This window comes from Ascidiella aspersa, chromosome 1 (genome assembly GCF_963924565.1).
Source record: "Ascidiella aspersa chromosome 1, kaAscAspe10.2, whole genome shotgun sequence".
NCBI lineage: Eukaryota > Metazoa > Chordata > Ascidiacea > Phlebobranchia > Ascidiidae > Ascidiella > Ascidiella aspersa.
In genome coordinates, this window is record NC_139447.1 from 33,523,004 (window position 1) to 33,539,867 (window position 16,864).

At 36.2% G+C, this 16,864-nt stretch overlaps 1 protein-coding gene and 1 non-coding gene across 2 annotated transcripts; one reads left to right on the forward strand and one right to left on the reverse strand.

Annotated features, from left to right (window-relative positions):
- Positions 1–8,387: 8,387 nt before the first annotated feature.
- On the forward strand, positions 8,388–15,292 carry LOC146169891 (membrane-spanning 4-domains subfamily A member 8-like). The gene is made up of 7 exons (XM_083387830.1): positions 8,388–8,501; positions 9,486–9,620; positions 10,765–10,824; positions 11,758–11,853; positions 13,247–13,399; positions 13,692–13,758; positions 14,915–15,292. The coding sequence occupies exons 1-7, from the start codon at positions 8,388–8,390 to the stop codon at positions 15,088–15,090; spliced, it is 801 nt and encodes a 266-aa protein (XP_083243956.1). The 3' UTR covers positions 15,091–15,292.
- Positions 14,670–14,744, reverse strand: Trnap-cgg (transfer RNA proline (anticodon CGG)). The gene has a single exon. It is a non-coding gene; the product is annotated as a tRNA-Pro (tRNA).
- Positions 15,293–16,864: the final 1,572 nt, after the last annotated feature.

Below are 16,864 nucleotides of genomic sequence, written 5' to 3' on the forward strand. Positions count from 1 at the left end.
TCATGGCAATGTAAGTCACTAAACTTAATTTAAAACTGATTTACAGTGTGGACCCATCGAAAACTCGAATACGTGTACGATTGTCCCACATTCCTCTACACTGCGGGCAACAATAACTATTATACTGCGATATTATTTTCATTCATGGCTACCGTTCCCTATACAATGATGGTAAGAAGTGTTAAGTTTCCAAAAGCTGTAGGACCCCAGATCAGACATGTACAACTGGATAATATTAGTTCTCTAATTCAATGAGTTAGAGCTAAATTTGTTTAATTCTAGTTCTAATCTAATTCGCATTTTATCAAAAATACTACTTTGTCCAACGGCCATTTTGAGTCTCTCAGTCATAACAAAGAATCTGAATTAAAATGTAGGTAATGTTTACAGACTGAAAAGCATATGTTATGCTCAAAGGCATAACATTTGGGACACACATATTTACCATTAACATTCATTTTGGAATAATTTGCGATGTAATTCTAGTGGAAACTCGTTTTTTGAAGAATTCTGGAATTCTAATTTTTCTAATCTAATTTGAGAAAATTAATATGATCTTTTTCTAAATCTAATCTATTTGGAAAAAATAAAATGATCTATTTCTAAGTTTAATCTAATTTGGAAAAACTGAAATGATGTTATTTTAATTCTAATCTCATTTTAAAAAGCTAAAAAAAATCTACTTTTCCAAGTCTGCTTCAGATGTTTACACTTTGATAAAGCAGTCATGTGATATACGTATACAGCTTTTATGAAAAAAAAACTCGATATGCAAATATTGTTACCTACAATTGCCGAAGAAGCACAAATATAATTAAGTATAACAGCTGAAATTTGTTTGACAATATGGGTCCCGAATTATCGCTCCTTTCCTAAGTGCTTTGACGAAAACACTTCATACAGTTTGCAAACACTTCATGCATTTTGCAAGTCCGTTTTTGTTTGAAATTATTTTTATTCGCGATTTAGATCACCAATAATTAAAGAGGATTTTGTTTGGAATACCAATACGTTCAAACAAATTAAAGAAAACTCCTCCATGTTTTTTCCAGTGCCTATAGCAAAAGCGTATACATATAACAACTAATTGTCGAGTTTCGCCATGTTACTTTTTTGCATCACCGCATTTTAGTGTAAAGTATACAGAAGAAAATCTGTTCTCAATGTTGTTTTATGCCTCAGGTAATTCTCACCCTGGTTACTGGCATTTGTATTTACCGCAAACGGTTTGCTTCGGGTAACCGAACTTGGAAGAAACGGGAAATCATGATATATTTCACGTTGGATCTAATGCTCCTGGGATTAACCATCACTACAGGTTGGACATATTTTTATGCAACAATTTGTTAATGTATCGTTGCTGTTGTGTGTTTCAAAACGTACTTGTCTGAATGTGTAATAGAAAATGTTCTTACTAAGAATGCCAGATACAGGGTATGTTATTTCAACAACGATTCCGGTGTTTTGGGTTTAAGTTAGTTCTGTCTAATATAATGCTAATAACATCATTGATTTATATAGAAAATATTCATCAAAACGAAAAACGGTTAATTAAAACGTGCAAATGACATGAAACAAAGGAAGTCATAGTTGCACCCTATTGTTAAAATATTTAGTTACCTCCAAATGTACAATTACTGCAGTATTTTCTGAAATATAACAATGACAAAACGCCGATTTCAATTTGGCATCGAATCGGTGTTAATAACACCCCAGAATCGGACTTGCATTGCTACGCTTAATAGGTTTGTTGTACTGACCCCAATCTTCTCGCGTATGACACTCTCGTTGTTGGTTATCACTAGAGTGACTTTACTTTGTAGCTATACTAACTCGTTTAAATTCATACCTCTGTTTTAGGTCCATTTGTATTGGCAGTGAGCATGTCATGGGATAGATACACTCATTTCCCCAAGTTTCAGCTTGCCTTCACTATGTGCTACTACTTAGCCTTAACAAACAGGTAAGCTTAGTAAAGTAGCTCTACATAGCTTGTAGCTATAAGGGCTTATCTAGAGCGTTAAAATTATTTTGTAATATTAATGGTTTGAAAGAGGGTTTGGTGAACCAATACAGACGAACTGTCAAAGTTTTGGTTTACTGACAACAATAAGATTGTAATTTCATTATATAAGGTGCATACCAAACTGCATAGGATAAATTACTGTACCTACCATATTCCTGACCTTGTAAAGAAAGTTTAAAAGCAATTGTAAATAATACAGTCCAATTCTTGGTTCTAGTTCATATTAAGAATAAAAATACTGCTATCTTGTAACAATTACAATTGTCTAGGTTATATTTCCTCAGATATAATTATCGTATAATTGTCACATCTAATTATATACTTTAGTCATGTTGACGTTAAATGGGCTGTAATCTACTTACATTAGAAAACTGATTTACTTAATGTTTATAGGCTAAGTATTTCGTCAGTTCAATACTACATGTAAATAGTTCATTGGTTAATGTTAATTAAAGGGTTGATGATATAGATCGAACTTGCAAAACAGTGTTCAATTAATCTTGATTGTTATAATTTTATTTTTCTTCCAGCATAGTCAACGTGCTGGTTTACAGTGTAATGGACAAGAAGTTTCGAAAAGCGTCGCGAGAACTTCTCCGAAAGTTTTTCCATCTAAAAGAAAAAGAGAAGACGCGAGTTTCAACGTCAAGCCAGAAAAAAAGAAGGAGCAAAAAGTTTCTGCGAACCCCTTGAAATTCAACTCACTGAAACTATAGTATATTAAAACAGTAGTAGCGACACTAGTGGAAGTCACGTGATTTCACGCTTGACCGGGCCGAGTCACTTTTAGAAATAATGGCTGGCGGAGATACGAAAACTTGTATTCTTCGACGAAAAACAGGACTTAGCGAAACGCTTTTCCGCGTTTCACAATGGATTCTACTATACTCTTCGTCCTGAAAACGTCTTACTAATAGCGGCTTGAACCCCCGCTTCGTTATATCGCGCTCGTGTAGTGAGATCTGCGATGTAACAATCCCTGAGATGACAGAACAAAATTCCATGTGCAAGTTGACCCACAATAAACTAGAGAATCGACAGCTAATCGTTTCTCTCCGAAGACGCCAGATAGCTCTCCTATCAGCTACAGGATCGAATAATGTGCAAGAACAGCCCCGAAGATGCTTAACCCTATTCAGCGTTCGTCAGCAGTCTTGCACCTCAAAGGCGTTCGACGCACTTAAAGTGCTTGGATGGATTATTTCCGAACAAAGATTTCCTCGCTTTGCAGAGGTCTCAGCGAGGGGCCCAGGAGTGAACGCTTACATGGAATAAAGCGCAAGTTAACTTAATGCGAATGGAATGGACCGACTAGGATTTCTTTACGACAACTCAACACCCCAGTAAGACATTTAAGTGGTTTGACGCTATAAAGACAATGTTTAACCGTGCAAATTTCACGGCAAATGCTATAGCAATTCCACAAATCGTTTTAAACTTTTCTGAAACCATTAAGGGAAAACTTTATGTTCTCATGATGTAATTTTCAATATATTTAGTGCAAAGTACTACAAAGTACTAAATTGAGATGTAAAAGTTTTTTTTATATCGTGTCCCGATATTACGTTTCACACAGTGCATTTTCAAGCGCTCGCCCGCAGCGCCACTAAACCATTTCCTGTTCTCACGCTTTTATAACATTGTGCGCTGTTGGACCAGGACCACATTGGAGCTGTATTTATGCAGTTTGCTTATTGTTCGCGAACCGAGTTCGAATCTCGGCCGCACCGTACAAACTTAACCCTTCACCTTTTCACCCTACCCTTTGTGAACCCGAAACTACCACTGTCATACAAACATGCTGTTTGGTGGCAAGACATATGGAGGCCCTTCTGCAATATCGAAGGTTTCTTTACATGAACATGATCTCCCACTTAAAAATATTCCGGGCGTCCTCACAGGTCAACCACGCATCGGAACCAGCTTATCACAAGAACAGCTTTCCGACCGCTCATTGGGATCGAATGTGATCTCAATCTTAAGTGCAACTCTGAACGCACTTCATCAAACACTGCGTTGAACTTCACAGCACAAGAATACGTGATGCCACGTCTTTGCTTTCCGTTCAACCAGACGACGCATTTCTACACCTCCTTGCCTCTGACGAACCCAAACCCCTACCAAACACCCTTCTAACACACCACGGTCCGCAGCAATGCCGCTGACATACCGACACAGGGGCCCAAATTATATGTTTGCTAAATGACCTTTAAAAGCCAAATGCTAATCTTACCGAGTTGTGCATGAAATTTATCGCATGTATCGCATTTCATGAATGAATATCTGATTTTTATTCGCGTTAGAAGGGTTCGAGAAACCAAGAATTCATTATTTACAAAACAGACAACCTTAGCTGTCCATTTAAGTTTCTGTGGTCATAGAATGCACAGCCAGCACTTTATTGCTTCCTGTATTGTATTTTTAAATAGTTTGTGTACAATCTTTTAGAAATTCGCCCCCCAAAAAAATTATAAAAACACCCATAAAACGTTGCTCTGTTGAGTTGTGTATATATTGTTTTCTTATAACGCCACGCTTGTTTTTCGCTCGCCACTTTTGCATGCTATTTCTCTCTTCAAGTTTTTGACACGCACCCAAACCATAACCTGATATCAATCTTTCAGATCTCTTTTTTCTTTAATGAACAACCCTTCCTACGTCTGACTTGTTCATTGGAAGGGGAGTTCTGTAGCAGCTAGCCTACTTTTACGTGACTAAACAAGTGACCGTTGTCCACTGATGTGTGCCCGCCGCGCCTAGCGAATCGCTTTTCCGCGTTTCACAATGGATTCTACTATACTCTTCGTACTGAAAACGTCTTACTAATAGCGGCTTAAATCACCGCTCTGTTTATCGCTGTGTTTCTGAGATTTGTGAATATACTCAAAGAGCAATTATCTACTGAGTGGATTGTCTTTGCCTAGAGCAGTGTTTCTCAAATGAGCGATTTCGTCAAATTCTTAGTCCGGCTGCCACCCTACAGCCTTTATTTCACCCATTTACGTAACTAAATTAAGGTGAATTTTCAGCAATCCCCTCATATGGGTGTCATATATCTCATCCACCCACAATGCATTGCTCGAAAATATCCACGATATGCTATTCCGCCTTTTCAATTTGCAGTTGGCGGCATTAACACTTATTGGTACTCCGCACGTCGGACGGGACTCAGGCAGTCCGACTTCAGCAAAACAAATTGACTACGGTACGTCGAGTCCCAAATTGGACTGTGACTCCACAGCCCTGCTATTAAATTCAATGTGCTCAATAAGACAAGCCTAAAGAAAAAGGAAAACAATTAAATAGGCCTTTCGTGTTGTAAATTATGAAAACACACGGTATGTTAGTTAGAGTTCGATGGAAACACAAAATAAGCCCCCTAAGCAACAAAATCTAACTCAGAAAAAATCCAAAATTTAACGGAATTAGACCTAAATCGACAAAATAACGCCCAAAACTCAAGGGACATCTTCTTGGCATCTGCCGTTTTGGTGTCGACGTTTGGGTGCCTTAGTTTAAAAGGCGCCGTTAGGGCGCCGCTGTCTTGGCACTGGATTGTTTGCCTCTGTTTGGGATTAGGCGCGAGTTATGAGTAGAATTATGGTTCAAATTATTAGGGGAGTTAGTGTTGAAGTTATGGGTGGGGTTTGGGGTTAAGTAAAAGGTTGTAAAGGCCTTATTCTTGCAATTTAGGCCTTATTCACACGAATTTAGGTCCTATTTTGATTTAAACGTTATTACGAGTATTAGGTATTAGTTCTGTTTTGGTCTTAGTCCGAACTGTTTTATTATGCCGAAGCTTGATGTTGTTTTAATCGCGGTCTTATGGCGGAAGCCCCGCTAGATAAGTTGCAATAGTTCCTCTTTCTTTGTTAGCGAAGAGCCAACGTCAACCATTGGGACTTCAATAAGGGTTACGAATCCAGTCCTATTGCTCGGTGTTTATTCACAGAAAATAGCGACTAGAGTTTATTTACAGACATAGTCCTTTATTACAAAAGATAAATCTGAATGGTCATTTTTGATTGAAAAATCATCTCCAAACAGCCTAATTTAACTTTTCCTCTCCTATTTTTTAAGAAAAGCTTTATTTTTATCTGTGGATGAGTGTTTTCAGTTGATTCCGCATTGACAATTTTAAACTACTCAAATGTTGGAATATGTCATTTAAATTTTTAACTTTGAATTCCAAAATTGACCAACGCCATAATAAAACCCAATATATATTTTGGTATAAGATTTAATTGGCCTAAATAACATCCTGATCCGCAGGAAATTGGTATTAAACTATTAGGCGTCGCCACCGCCTTATAAGGGCTTTTTTTTTAAACGGCGGCGTTTGTAGACGCTGTTTTGACACTGGACTGTTGGTCCGATAGGGGTTTGGGTTTGTTAGCTATTAGTCCTCTTTCGATCTTATTCCGAACTGTGTTATATTCCGACGTTGATGTTATTCCTAATTTTGGTCTTATTGCTGGAATCCACTATCAGTCGCAAATTCTAAAAATAATACAAAATTTTTGTAGCATTTTTTCTCTCATTTTCTCGCGGCGCACCTGGCAACCTTCCACGGCGCACCGGTTGAGAAACGCTGGCCTAGAATACAAGAAGTTAAGGACAGGTATTCTAGCGGCCTGCTCCTTTGGAGTCGGATTAAGAACTTGTAAGAGACTTAGGCAGCCGTCGGCTCTCGTCTACAGAGTCAGCAGCCTTCTTACACCTCCTCACGATCCCTCCACGCTAAATTGATTACTTATATTTAGTGAATATACCAATATAGGCACTTAATAAATGCTTTTTGTTATAGTATGTTATAACATATTTTTTTAATGTTGAATAATGGGTCAGTTGAGATGACCGCTTAGTCAGCCACCTTATACAACACTTAATGTCAGAAATAACCGTTTATTAAAAAACTTAAAACAAGCTTGAAGTGAATGTGTTAAGGTTACTTTATATAAAATACCAAGGCATAGTACTTTATTGTAATACAGGATCTAAAAGTATTACCAAAAGTGTTTTAATGGGTCTTTTTTATTTTAAATATTGTTTTTGTATATTGAGAAATAACAAACTTTGTTTAATGGCTTGTTAAGGCATTCCCAAATGATTATTTTCAAATGCATGTCAAACAATATGGAAAGTATTGTGTATTAGGACTGTATGTTTATTACTCTATAAACATTTTTTTGCAAATATATGCAGGCAGCCTTATTAATATTCAATATATATGGTAATTAATAACTGTGTTCCTGGTTGCAATTGGTCAAGAAAAACAGCAAAACGGAGAAAAATTTCTACAACACTATCAACTGTAATATTATTTTTGGCAATGGCTTCCATAATATTAAAAATTATTTTGTTTGGTTCTGCTACTTTGTGTTTAGAGTGAAATAAACTTGGCTGAAGTTTTGCAATTATTAGGTTGTGGCTTGGTATTGTATATTTGTAACCAGTTCAATACATGCTTTAAACGAAACTCCGTTTATGTTGTATTTGGCACCACTCTAGTGACTAACTCATCAGGCAGTAGCTTCAGAAATTTCATATTTTTTATTAGAAGACTGTTGAAAATTATTTAAAGGTAACAAGCAAATATCTTCTTTAAAGTCTTCCGTGAGCATTCATAGGCGTTCAAACAAAACATAAGTGTTGGTAAAAACTTCATATAAAATAAAATGAAGAATCCTGTTCTTTTTCAAAGCTTTACAATACAGTGAAATACCAGCGCGAAATGCTATTTACCAACGTAGCAATAAAATAATGCACCATTAGGGACATGCAGCAAATTAAACCAATAAAATGCTTTTAAAGTCGAATACAATATGCGCTGAATGCGAACATTAAAAACTGACGATTTAAACCTGTATTTAGGATATTTAGGATAAAGTATCTTAGTACTGCTGAAAACAAAACTTTAGGGGATAAACGTACCCTTTGCCCCTTGTAATTTTGTCCCTGTTGCGTGATGAGTTCGCATTAAGGGAATATGCGTCAACAAAACATTTGCGGGATGTTTCGAACGTGTTCAAGTTACGTGACAAACATGCAATTTGACAAAGTTAAATAGCTATATTTTGTCATGGGTTTAATAAGTAAACAATTCAATGTTATAGAGTGTGTATTTTAACAGTTCAATGTTATAGAGTGTGTAGAAGTTGATTGCAATTTGCTAAGAAAATATGGTGCGAAGTAATATTGGCTTTATACCAGGGTTTTGTTGAAAAACGGATATAAGCCAGTTAAAGACCAAAGACAAACCATTCAACTTCGTACAGTTCTTGTTTATTCACAGGCTAAGCATTTTAAAATAGTATAAGATAGAAACTGTCGTGAAAAGGCATCAATAATCTTAATCAGCATGAATCCAAGTCAGAACGTTGTGATCCAAACCATTCCTCAGCTGGAAACCATTCCGAATCCGGTGGCACAAAATCGCCTGAAACAAATCAAAGAAACTCTCAAGGGACTTGGGGTAGGAAAGAATACAACAACTCTGCTTAAGGACTTGACTATGGTCGATTTAAGCCCAATTAATGTTCGCATGAAGTAAGTTTGTGGCAACAGCTGCGCGTACAGCACTTTTCAACAGAAACAGCAAATCATTACTGTAACGTTCAGTAAAATTTGTCAAAAAATTTGTATTTAAACTCGATCATCATACGTAGGCTACAGTAAATTCAAGATAGAATTATTCGAAACGTTCAAGATATGCAAAACATGCTACCAATACTCTCTATATTAGGCTTTGATATTCATTCCTTCTACGCCTGACTTATATTCAAAACATGTAATGATCCCATTTACTGTCTTTGAAAAACAATAAACTTGCTTTAAAGAGTTTGAAAGTCTTTGAATTTATTTCTTAAAAATGTGTGGCGTCTGACTAATGTTTCATGACTAGACCAGCGGTTCTCAACCAGTGGGCCATCGCTCACTGGTGGGCCATGGAAAGTTTTTAGATGAGCCACAGACCAATTTAAAAAAGCTAGATTTATTGAAGAGTTTAGTTTCATTTGTGTCACTATACCTAATTTTACAGGAATAATGGCTTGTGGAGGAATTTAGAAGCAAAGTAAATGAAACGTTGTTTTTTGTTTATTGGTATATGCTCCGCTATTATTTGTTATAAACATTTTTTATAGTTTGTTCGTTCGTAAAAATTTGTGGGCCACAGAGATCCACTGGACTAGACGTTTAAAAAATTTTACCTACTTCTGTATAAGCTTTGACATTCAATCTACAGGCCTAACTACAACATTTAGCCATATCTTAAGATTTATTTGAAACGTTCAGTATTTAACGTCCAAGTTAAAAACATCTATGTTAATAACTATTTTATAGATCATATGATATGGCTAAATAGTTTAGTATCGGTGACCAGTTTTAGACGCTCATCGATACTACATCACTTGGGTATCGGACGTAATCCGATAATATCGTTTATCCTTTTTTGCAGTACGCCGAGCTGGTGATCGGAGTGATCAGTGTTGTTCTTGGAATATCAGTGCTTGCTCACGTTTATGGGAATGCATCTCCGTACAATTATCCTCCGATATTTTGCTTTGGTGAGGGCCTCTGGTGTGGAGTTTGGGTAAGTGGATTTTATATAAGCAAAATATTACAGTAAATCTTACAAAGCAAGTGGCACTGTTGACAAATTGTATTTCACTCTTGAGCTTCGTCACAACTGTGCTTCATCAGTAAGAAAGTTATTTAAGTGTTTCTTACTCTGACCTGATGAAGCACGGTTGTGCAAAAGCTCGTCAACAGCGAAATACGATTATCTAGAGTGCCACTTGTTTTCAGTTTATGAATATGACAAATACGGCTATCAACCAGATTATAGTAAATATGTCGATTATTATACCCGATATGTCGATTTATTATACCCGAATCTAGGAAAGAAAAATAAATAAAAAAACAGAGTTACGATAGGGTCATGCACCTTTTTGTTATAAACATAATCCGAATGTTTTTCTCAAAATATTTGGTGGTTACCTACTAGGGATGATTAATTAGATCGAATCATAGCCGATAACCGATATTACGTGATAACGATTCAATTTGATGGTTTTGCTTATATGACATTAGTGACCAGTGTTTTTTTAGGGTCTTTTGGGGGACCGAAATGGAATTTCTCCAGCGGTTTCCCAAATTTTGGACTTGCCACTTTTTGGTATTTAAATAAAACACTTGCGGTCTCTTAAAACTACTTAGCGGTCACCCAAACCAAACCTTAAAAAAAAACCTGTTATTGACATCCATTGGTATTGGTTCGGACAGCATTAACGTCATTTAGTAACAAAATTTACCCACATAGCGTGTATCGGTAGCGGAACATGATATCAAGTATCGGACCTCCATATTTACCGCCGCAAGTTACTTCCCTATAGCTAGGCTGTATTTGTCTAAATCTAATTAGAGGAATTAGGTGGCACCATATAAAGACAAATTATATTGAATTCTTAACAAGCTTTGGCACAACCGTGCCTAAGTAGGTCAAAGCATAAATTAAAATAAGAAAATAAAAATAACGCACTCGTCTTTGCGAGCATGTGCCTTTGGATATGTTAGACGTCACCATTCTTATCGCCTTTTACTCGCGCTTGTGCTTTTACGTGCATTTTCATTATTTTCACGTATGCCTTGACCTGGCAATTTGTCTTTACATAGTACCACCTGATTCCCTAGCTAAGGTTGGGTTAGCAGAAAAAAAAATGTTTTCTTTTATGCAGATCATCGTTGCTGGCTCGCTAGGTGTCGCCTGTGGAAATAAGGAACTGACTCCTTGTCTGGTGAGAAATTTCTACAATAATAAAATTAATGACTTTCTCTGCAAGTGGACAGGGCTATTTAAAGCTCTCTACAAGTAACCCCGAATCCCCAACTGTATTTTAATGCCTCCCTCCTAATTCGTTGCTTTCTGACATGTATATAATCTCGGCTGTTTTTTTTTTTGTTTTTTCGCACGCGTTTTGTTGTGTCGTTATATGAATAAATGAATAAAATATCTGCAAACAAAATAAAGGTGGGGAAGAGGTAATAGATTTCTTTAACGTATCTGGTAATAGATTTCTTAATACGAATTTTAGTATCGCCTAATATTTTATTATAAAATTTATTCAAACATGTATTAATTTCGGACCATTTTTTGTTTTTTTGCTTTGGTGATCGCTTAAGAATTTTGAAAGACCGCACTTTTCTTAGACAAAACTATTTTATTTAGGTCTGTTAAAATACTAACCAAAGATGTATAGCTACAGCTCTGTGTTGAAACGCGGTTAGAGGAATGTGACCGATTTGGTCCATCCGAACATTAAAATACGCTGCCGAATACTATTCATTATTAAGCCTTTAGCTATAACGTAAATACGATGTGCATAATTTCAGCGTATACCTAATTATACTTAGTGCTTTTTCACGATATGCTGCTTATTTGGTTGTAAACAAAGATAAGGTTGAATTTATTATATCAAAACAATAGTTGTTTCTACAGTGACGCAAAGTCCAGCTGTGTTGCCATTTTTTTTAACTATTATTTAGGTATAGTCATTTTTGATCTTGTTAAACAAACCTAAAAAATGTCTACAACATAATGCAATATAAAAGAACCCTACTTTATTGCATTTCTTTCAAAATAAAATATCATTAAGGTGTGTTATTTTTGCCTGTATATATATATATATATATATATTATTTTTTGGCTACTAACAGCGTATGTTGTTTAGCTCAATTCTACAATGGCATTCTCGATTCTGGGGGCTCTGTTTTCTGCAACATTGTGTGGATTTGCGTCAACTACTTCGACTGTCAACTACTTCGAGGTAACGATTTCTATCGACAAGGATTTGTTGCTTTCTCTAGAGAAACATTGACACAGTGGTTTCAGACCGTCAGTTTTGCGAGGGGTTGTCGGGGGGTCGCCGTGTAGTATTTAAAAGAAAAAAATGACAAGGAAACAAATAAAAAGTTTTATTTATTATACACCAAAATTTGGGGATTCTAAAACTAAACAAAAAATACACTGCCTTAACAGCTATTTAAACCCACGCCCAACAACACACATACACAAAACATACATTAATATATAATTTACGCCTAAAAACTATCAACATGTTAAAGAGATTGTTTTCAGCAAGGCAAGAGCTGAACTAAACCAGCGACAAAGAGTCGAATTTAAAACCTCGGTTATACGAAAACAATTTTAATCGTACTTACCTGCGGTTGGACTTAAAAACATTTTTTTCAACCAAGCTACGCAGTGTAAGACTTAAATCAGCGCAAAAACACTCACGACCGGTTTCTTTGCTCTTGTTTGCAAAAATCACTCGGAATGAGATTTGAACTTACAAATTCATTACGAAAGCCGCTGCTCTTCCATCTGAACTACATGAGTTTAACGTCAAGGAAAGAAAGAACCAATAACAATAAAATTGCTTATTGCATCCTGTTAGTTGGTGTGAATGCTGTGTGTACGAAATGTCGGGATCAGTTCAGTAAACGCCAAAGTATATCTCAGGAATTGTCAACCAATTCGGAAGATAGCTGTCGGCAGACGCTTTCTAAACTGAGAGCTTTAACTAAAGCTAAAATTGTTAAGATTAGAACTGAGCCATGAATACAACAGGAATGCAATGTGATCAAGCCAATCCAGCACCGTAGCTCCACCAACTGAGTTACACAAGCTCAGTGGGAGTTGGTCAAACTAACTTTTTTTGCGGTTCTTCACTGTTCGTACATGCAACTTTATGTGAGGGGATGAACCGACCGGATTGGACAACTGCGCCATGGAATCCGCTTTAGTATATACCAGTGTTTTTCAACGTTTTATGAGTCGTGGCCCCTATCCATGGGCGTTCAACAACTTGTGGGAGTTGTCCACGTTTCAGAAAAACGCTCCAGAACGTCACAAGAAGGTCTCCAAAGTCGTATATAAAATCACAAACTGAAACCTAAATATACATAATGTGTATGCGACTAACCCCAACTGGGGTCCTACTGGCCAACGATAACAGAACATATTATAATAGTACACAAGATGACTTCGTGGAGGCTTCTAGCTTCCGGTGAGGTTCGGAACAAAGTTAAAACCACAAATTAGGGTTTTTATATGATTGTGCCCCTCAGCCATTTACCAGTTAAGAAACCCCGCATTACTGTCATTTAGCCCTGCACAGCCTCATCAAAACTGTCATAATCAACTCTTTATTTCGACAGGGATACCGTTACGGATGTGGAGTGGGGGCCACTTTGGCCGCGCTGAGTTTTTGCAACCTGATCCTGTGCATTGTGAGCGCCAGTTTTTGCTGCTGTGGATCACCTTACCTTGGAAATGCGGCTTGTTGTGGAGGATGCTGCGGAGGGCCCCAGGTTGGCATACAAATTTTTAATTGCTTAGCGGTTTACTGTAACATTAACACAAATTATGCTCAAAGAACTATGCATTTTTTTTTTCAAAAAAAAATCCTTGATGACATTGTTTTCAAAGTTGGTTGTAAGTCATCGAATGGATTATATCAGCAAAATTATAAAGATATTAATAAATGCTTCCCTATACAGGAAATTATTCGTTTCCAAATAGGTCCTTTAAATTTCGTTTTCCAGATTCTTTTAATCATGAGTAAAATGGTGATTTGTTTCGCTAACTTTATGTTTTAAGCAGGTTTACAACGAGGGCCGTGTCATGTACGTGATGTCAAACCCCGGGATTGTACCGGGACAAACTATAGGTAACTATATTTGGCTTAGAAGTTTGGAAAATTAAACAAGTCATAATATGTTCAGGCTACTGGTAAAGTTGTCTTGTTTCCTTATGCCACGTTTAACATATGATTGCCATAGAATTTATCAATGACTAGTGGCGGATACAGAATTTTGTTTGGAGGGTAGAATTCGAAATTTTCTGAGATAATGTCATACACATACGTCATACCGTGACGTATTAAAACAAGCAAACTAAAGAAACAAGAGTTTTCAGTTGGACTTGAGCGAAAATGACCATTCAAAGTCAAATCAATACATTTAATAGGCAAATTTATATTACAATTATAAGGACAAAATGCTGCACTTACCCAATTTAAATAAGTATATAGTTGTGTTGGAAATTATTGTGGCGGCCCCGTGACTTCCCGGATGCGTCCCTGTCAGAAATAAACACAAGCATTTTAACTCGACCATGAAAATTTATTAATATAAAAACTACCATCTACAAAATAGTAAAAATATAAAAATATACAGTGAGTGTACAACTAATGTCATGATAATCGTCAAGAAATCCTTAATATAATCGTCAAGACATTTTTAGTAATTACGACCTATAGATAGTAGCCAGTAGAGAAAAAAATGACAAACTTTTGTTTTAATTTTTGCAACCTTCATTTGATAATAAATATGCTGTTGCCACCAGGCATGGTGTACTAAAAAAGGAATTCCGATACTTCTTTATTTTATCTGACGTATCGGCAACCTATATGCAGGATACCTTCACTAAAAAAGGAACACATAAAAATACTTCCTGCATATTTATAGGTATTCGAATAGTCGGATAAAAAATATGTTAAGGAAATGAACCGAAAAGCCATTGCAGACACAACGAATCTTTCGATCTATGACGCAAGCAGGGCAGTCCGTAAAAACAACTTGCCTGCAGTGAGGTTCGAACTCACGACCTCCGGTAAAGCCGGGACCGTCGCTCTACCAACTGAGCTACACAGACTCAGAAATAAGCGAGTCAAGAAACAACCACACGCCAAAGATTGCAAGTTAAGGGGGTTAAAAGTAAATAAAACTTTAGTCATTACTGCTGAGCACACTTGTCAAAAAAAGCTTTACATTCAGTAGTAAGACCTAGAGAGTTTAACTTCACAAGAATTCTTCCATTCCCAGTCCCAGTAGCATCCGTGATGCCGGTTGCCCAGCCAACACCAACCGCTGCATACGCTACATCCAAGCCGGAGGAAGATGTTCAGCAGACCACGGATAGCAGGAGTGACGCAGCTGTTACTAAGCAACACGAGGTAGATGAGTCTCTCTCGACCAATCAGGAGCAACCGCATATCTGAGTAATGGAAAACCAGTGAACCGTACAATGAAGTTTAAAAATTATATAAATTGTGTTTTTGGTATTTATTTAACCGTTTAACTTTCTGTAAGGGCGAATTTTTTCAACTATCACAAAGTAGATGTGATAAATATCGATCGTTGAAGTCAGCTGTTTTTATAGATTTTTAATCTTATAGATTCTTTAAAAAAACGTTTTGTTATGAACCCTAATGTTTTTTTTTGATTGATTACATCTAAAAATCGTTTGCGTTAGTTATGTCGGATAATATCGAATCGGAGCCGATACCCGTTGCCAAGTGGTTGTGTCGGTACTTGTTCGAAACTAGGAAGGTATCGGTGCCGATCCGATACTAACCTAAATGTGTATTAATAGTAGGTTAACTTTTGGCTATAGCAAAATTTAGCCTAATAACCTAAAAAATTACCTTTGAACGTTTCAATCTTAAATATTTTGGGTTTTTTAGCGAAGTAATAATGTAACTTCGTATCAGATCGAATCGTGGTAGTTTCCATCCAAAATATCGGGAATCGGTGTTGAAATAAAATATCAAGTATGTTGATGACAATTTTAGCGATTAATTATACTACAAATGCCATTGTTTTAGTTGAATAAAATCTTGTTAAGTCATGGAAATCTCGTAAAAACATTTTCAACTTGAGGGATGTTGTAGATTATATAAAAACTGTTTTTTCAGCTGTTTTTTTTTTTATTTTCTACATTTCACGCAGTATTTACCTTGAAATATTATATTATAAAAAAAAAATGGATGTAACTAAACTCTTAACACCAAAGCAAAATTTGGTCTGAAAACCCGAAAAAATACCTTTGAACTATTTCACTTTAGAACTATTCTAAGGCATAGTAATGACGTCATTTAGTGCGGATCGGATCGAAACTTGTTGTCCAAAATTTCGGGTATCGGTATCAGATTAAAAAGCTTAGAATCGAACATGCCTATTGCCTAGTCACAAGTACTATTATTACGTCACCGTCGAATATGAAACAAAACAATACGTCACGAAGTTCGGACCCGTGAACACTGGTTTGGGTCGAGTACCTGTATAAATGCTTTAAACACCAAAAGGGGTGTTTATTCACTTGGCTAGCACGTATAAATATTAAAACATAGTGAAATTGAAATGCTTGTTCTTTTATTATACTTTATGTGTTAATGTATATTTCGTTTTATTATCATTTTCTAACACGACTAATTTCCGTATAACTTAAAGAGGATACCTCCGCTTTTAATTTACGTAATTGCCCATTTTCGAGATTATATTTGCGACAAATTTCTTCAAAAGGCAGCGCAGCCCATTGCTAGCTTATTGTGCTATTTACACTCGTGCACAAGAATATTTTTTTCTGTGAAAAATATAGTAAAATAAATGGTTTACACCACTTTATGTGAATAGGAACACACATTAGGGACACAGTTATTATAACAACAAATTTTAAACAAAGACCATTTTAGACCTTTCACATTAAGCAAACTATCAACAAAAAGTACAAAAATTGTAACACGTTAATTTAAAGTGTTTTGGTTGACGCTGCATAGACAGTTATCTAATAAAAAAACAATCAAATTTTGGAACTAGAGTGACAAAACTGGCAAGTTGCAAATATGACAACTGCTTTAAGCTGACAGGTGTGTCGTAGAGACATGGATGAAAGATTCGCGGCTTAGAACTATAAATCAGAATTTCATATCAACAGCTTCGCTATAGCTAAACAGCAGCTGAACACTTGTAGCGCACAAGAGTCAAACTTTATAC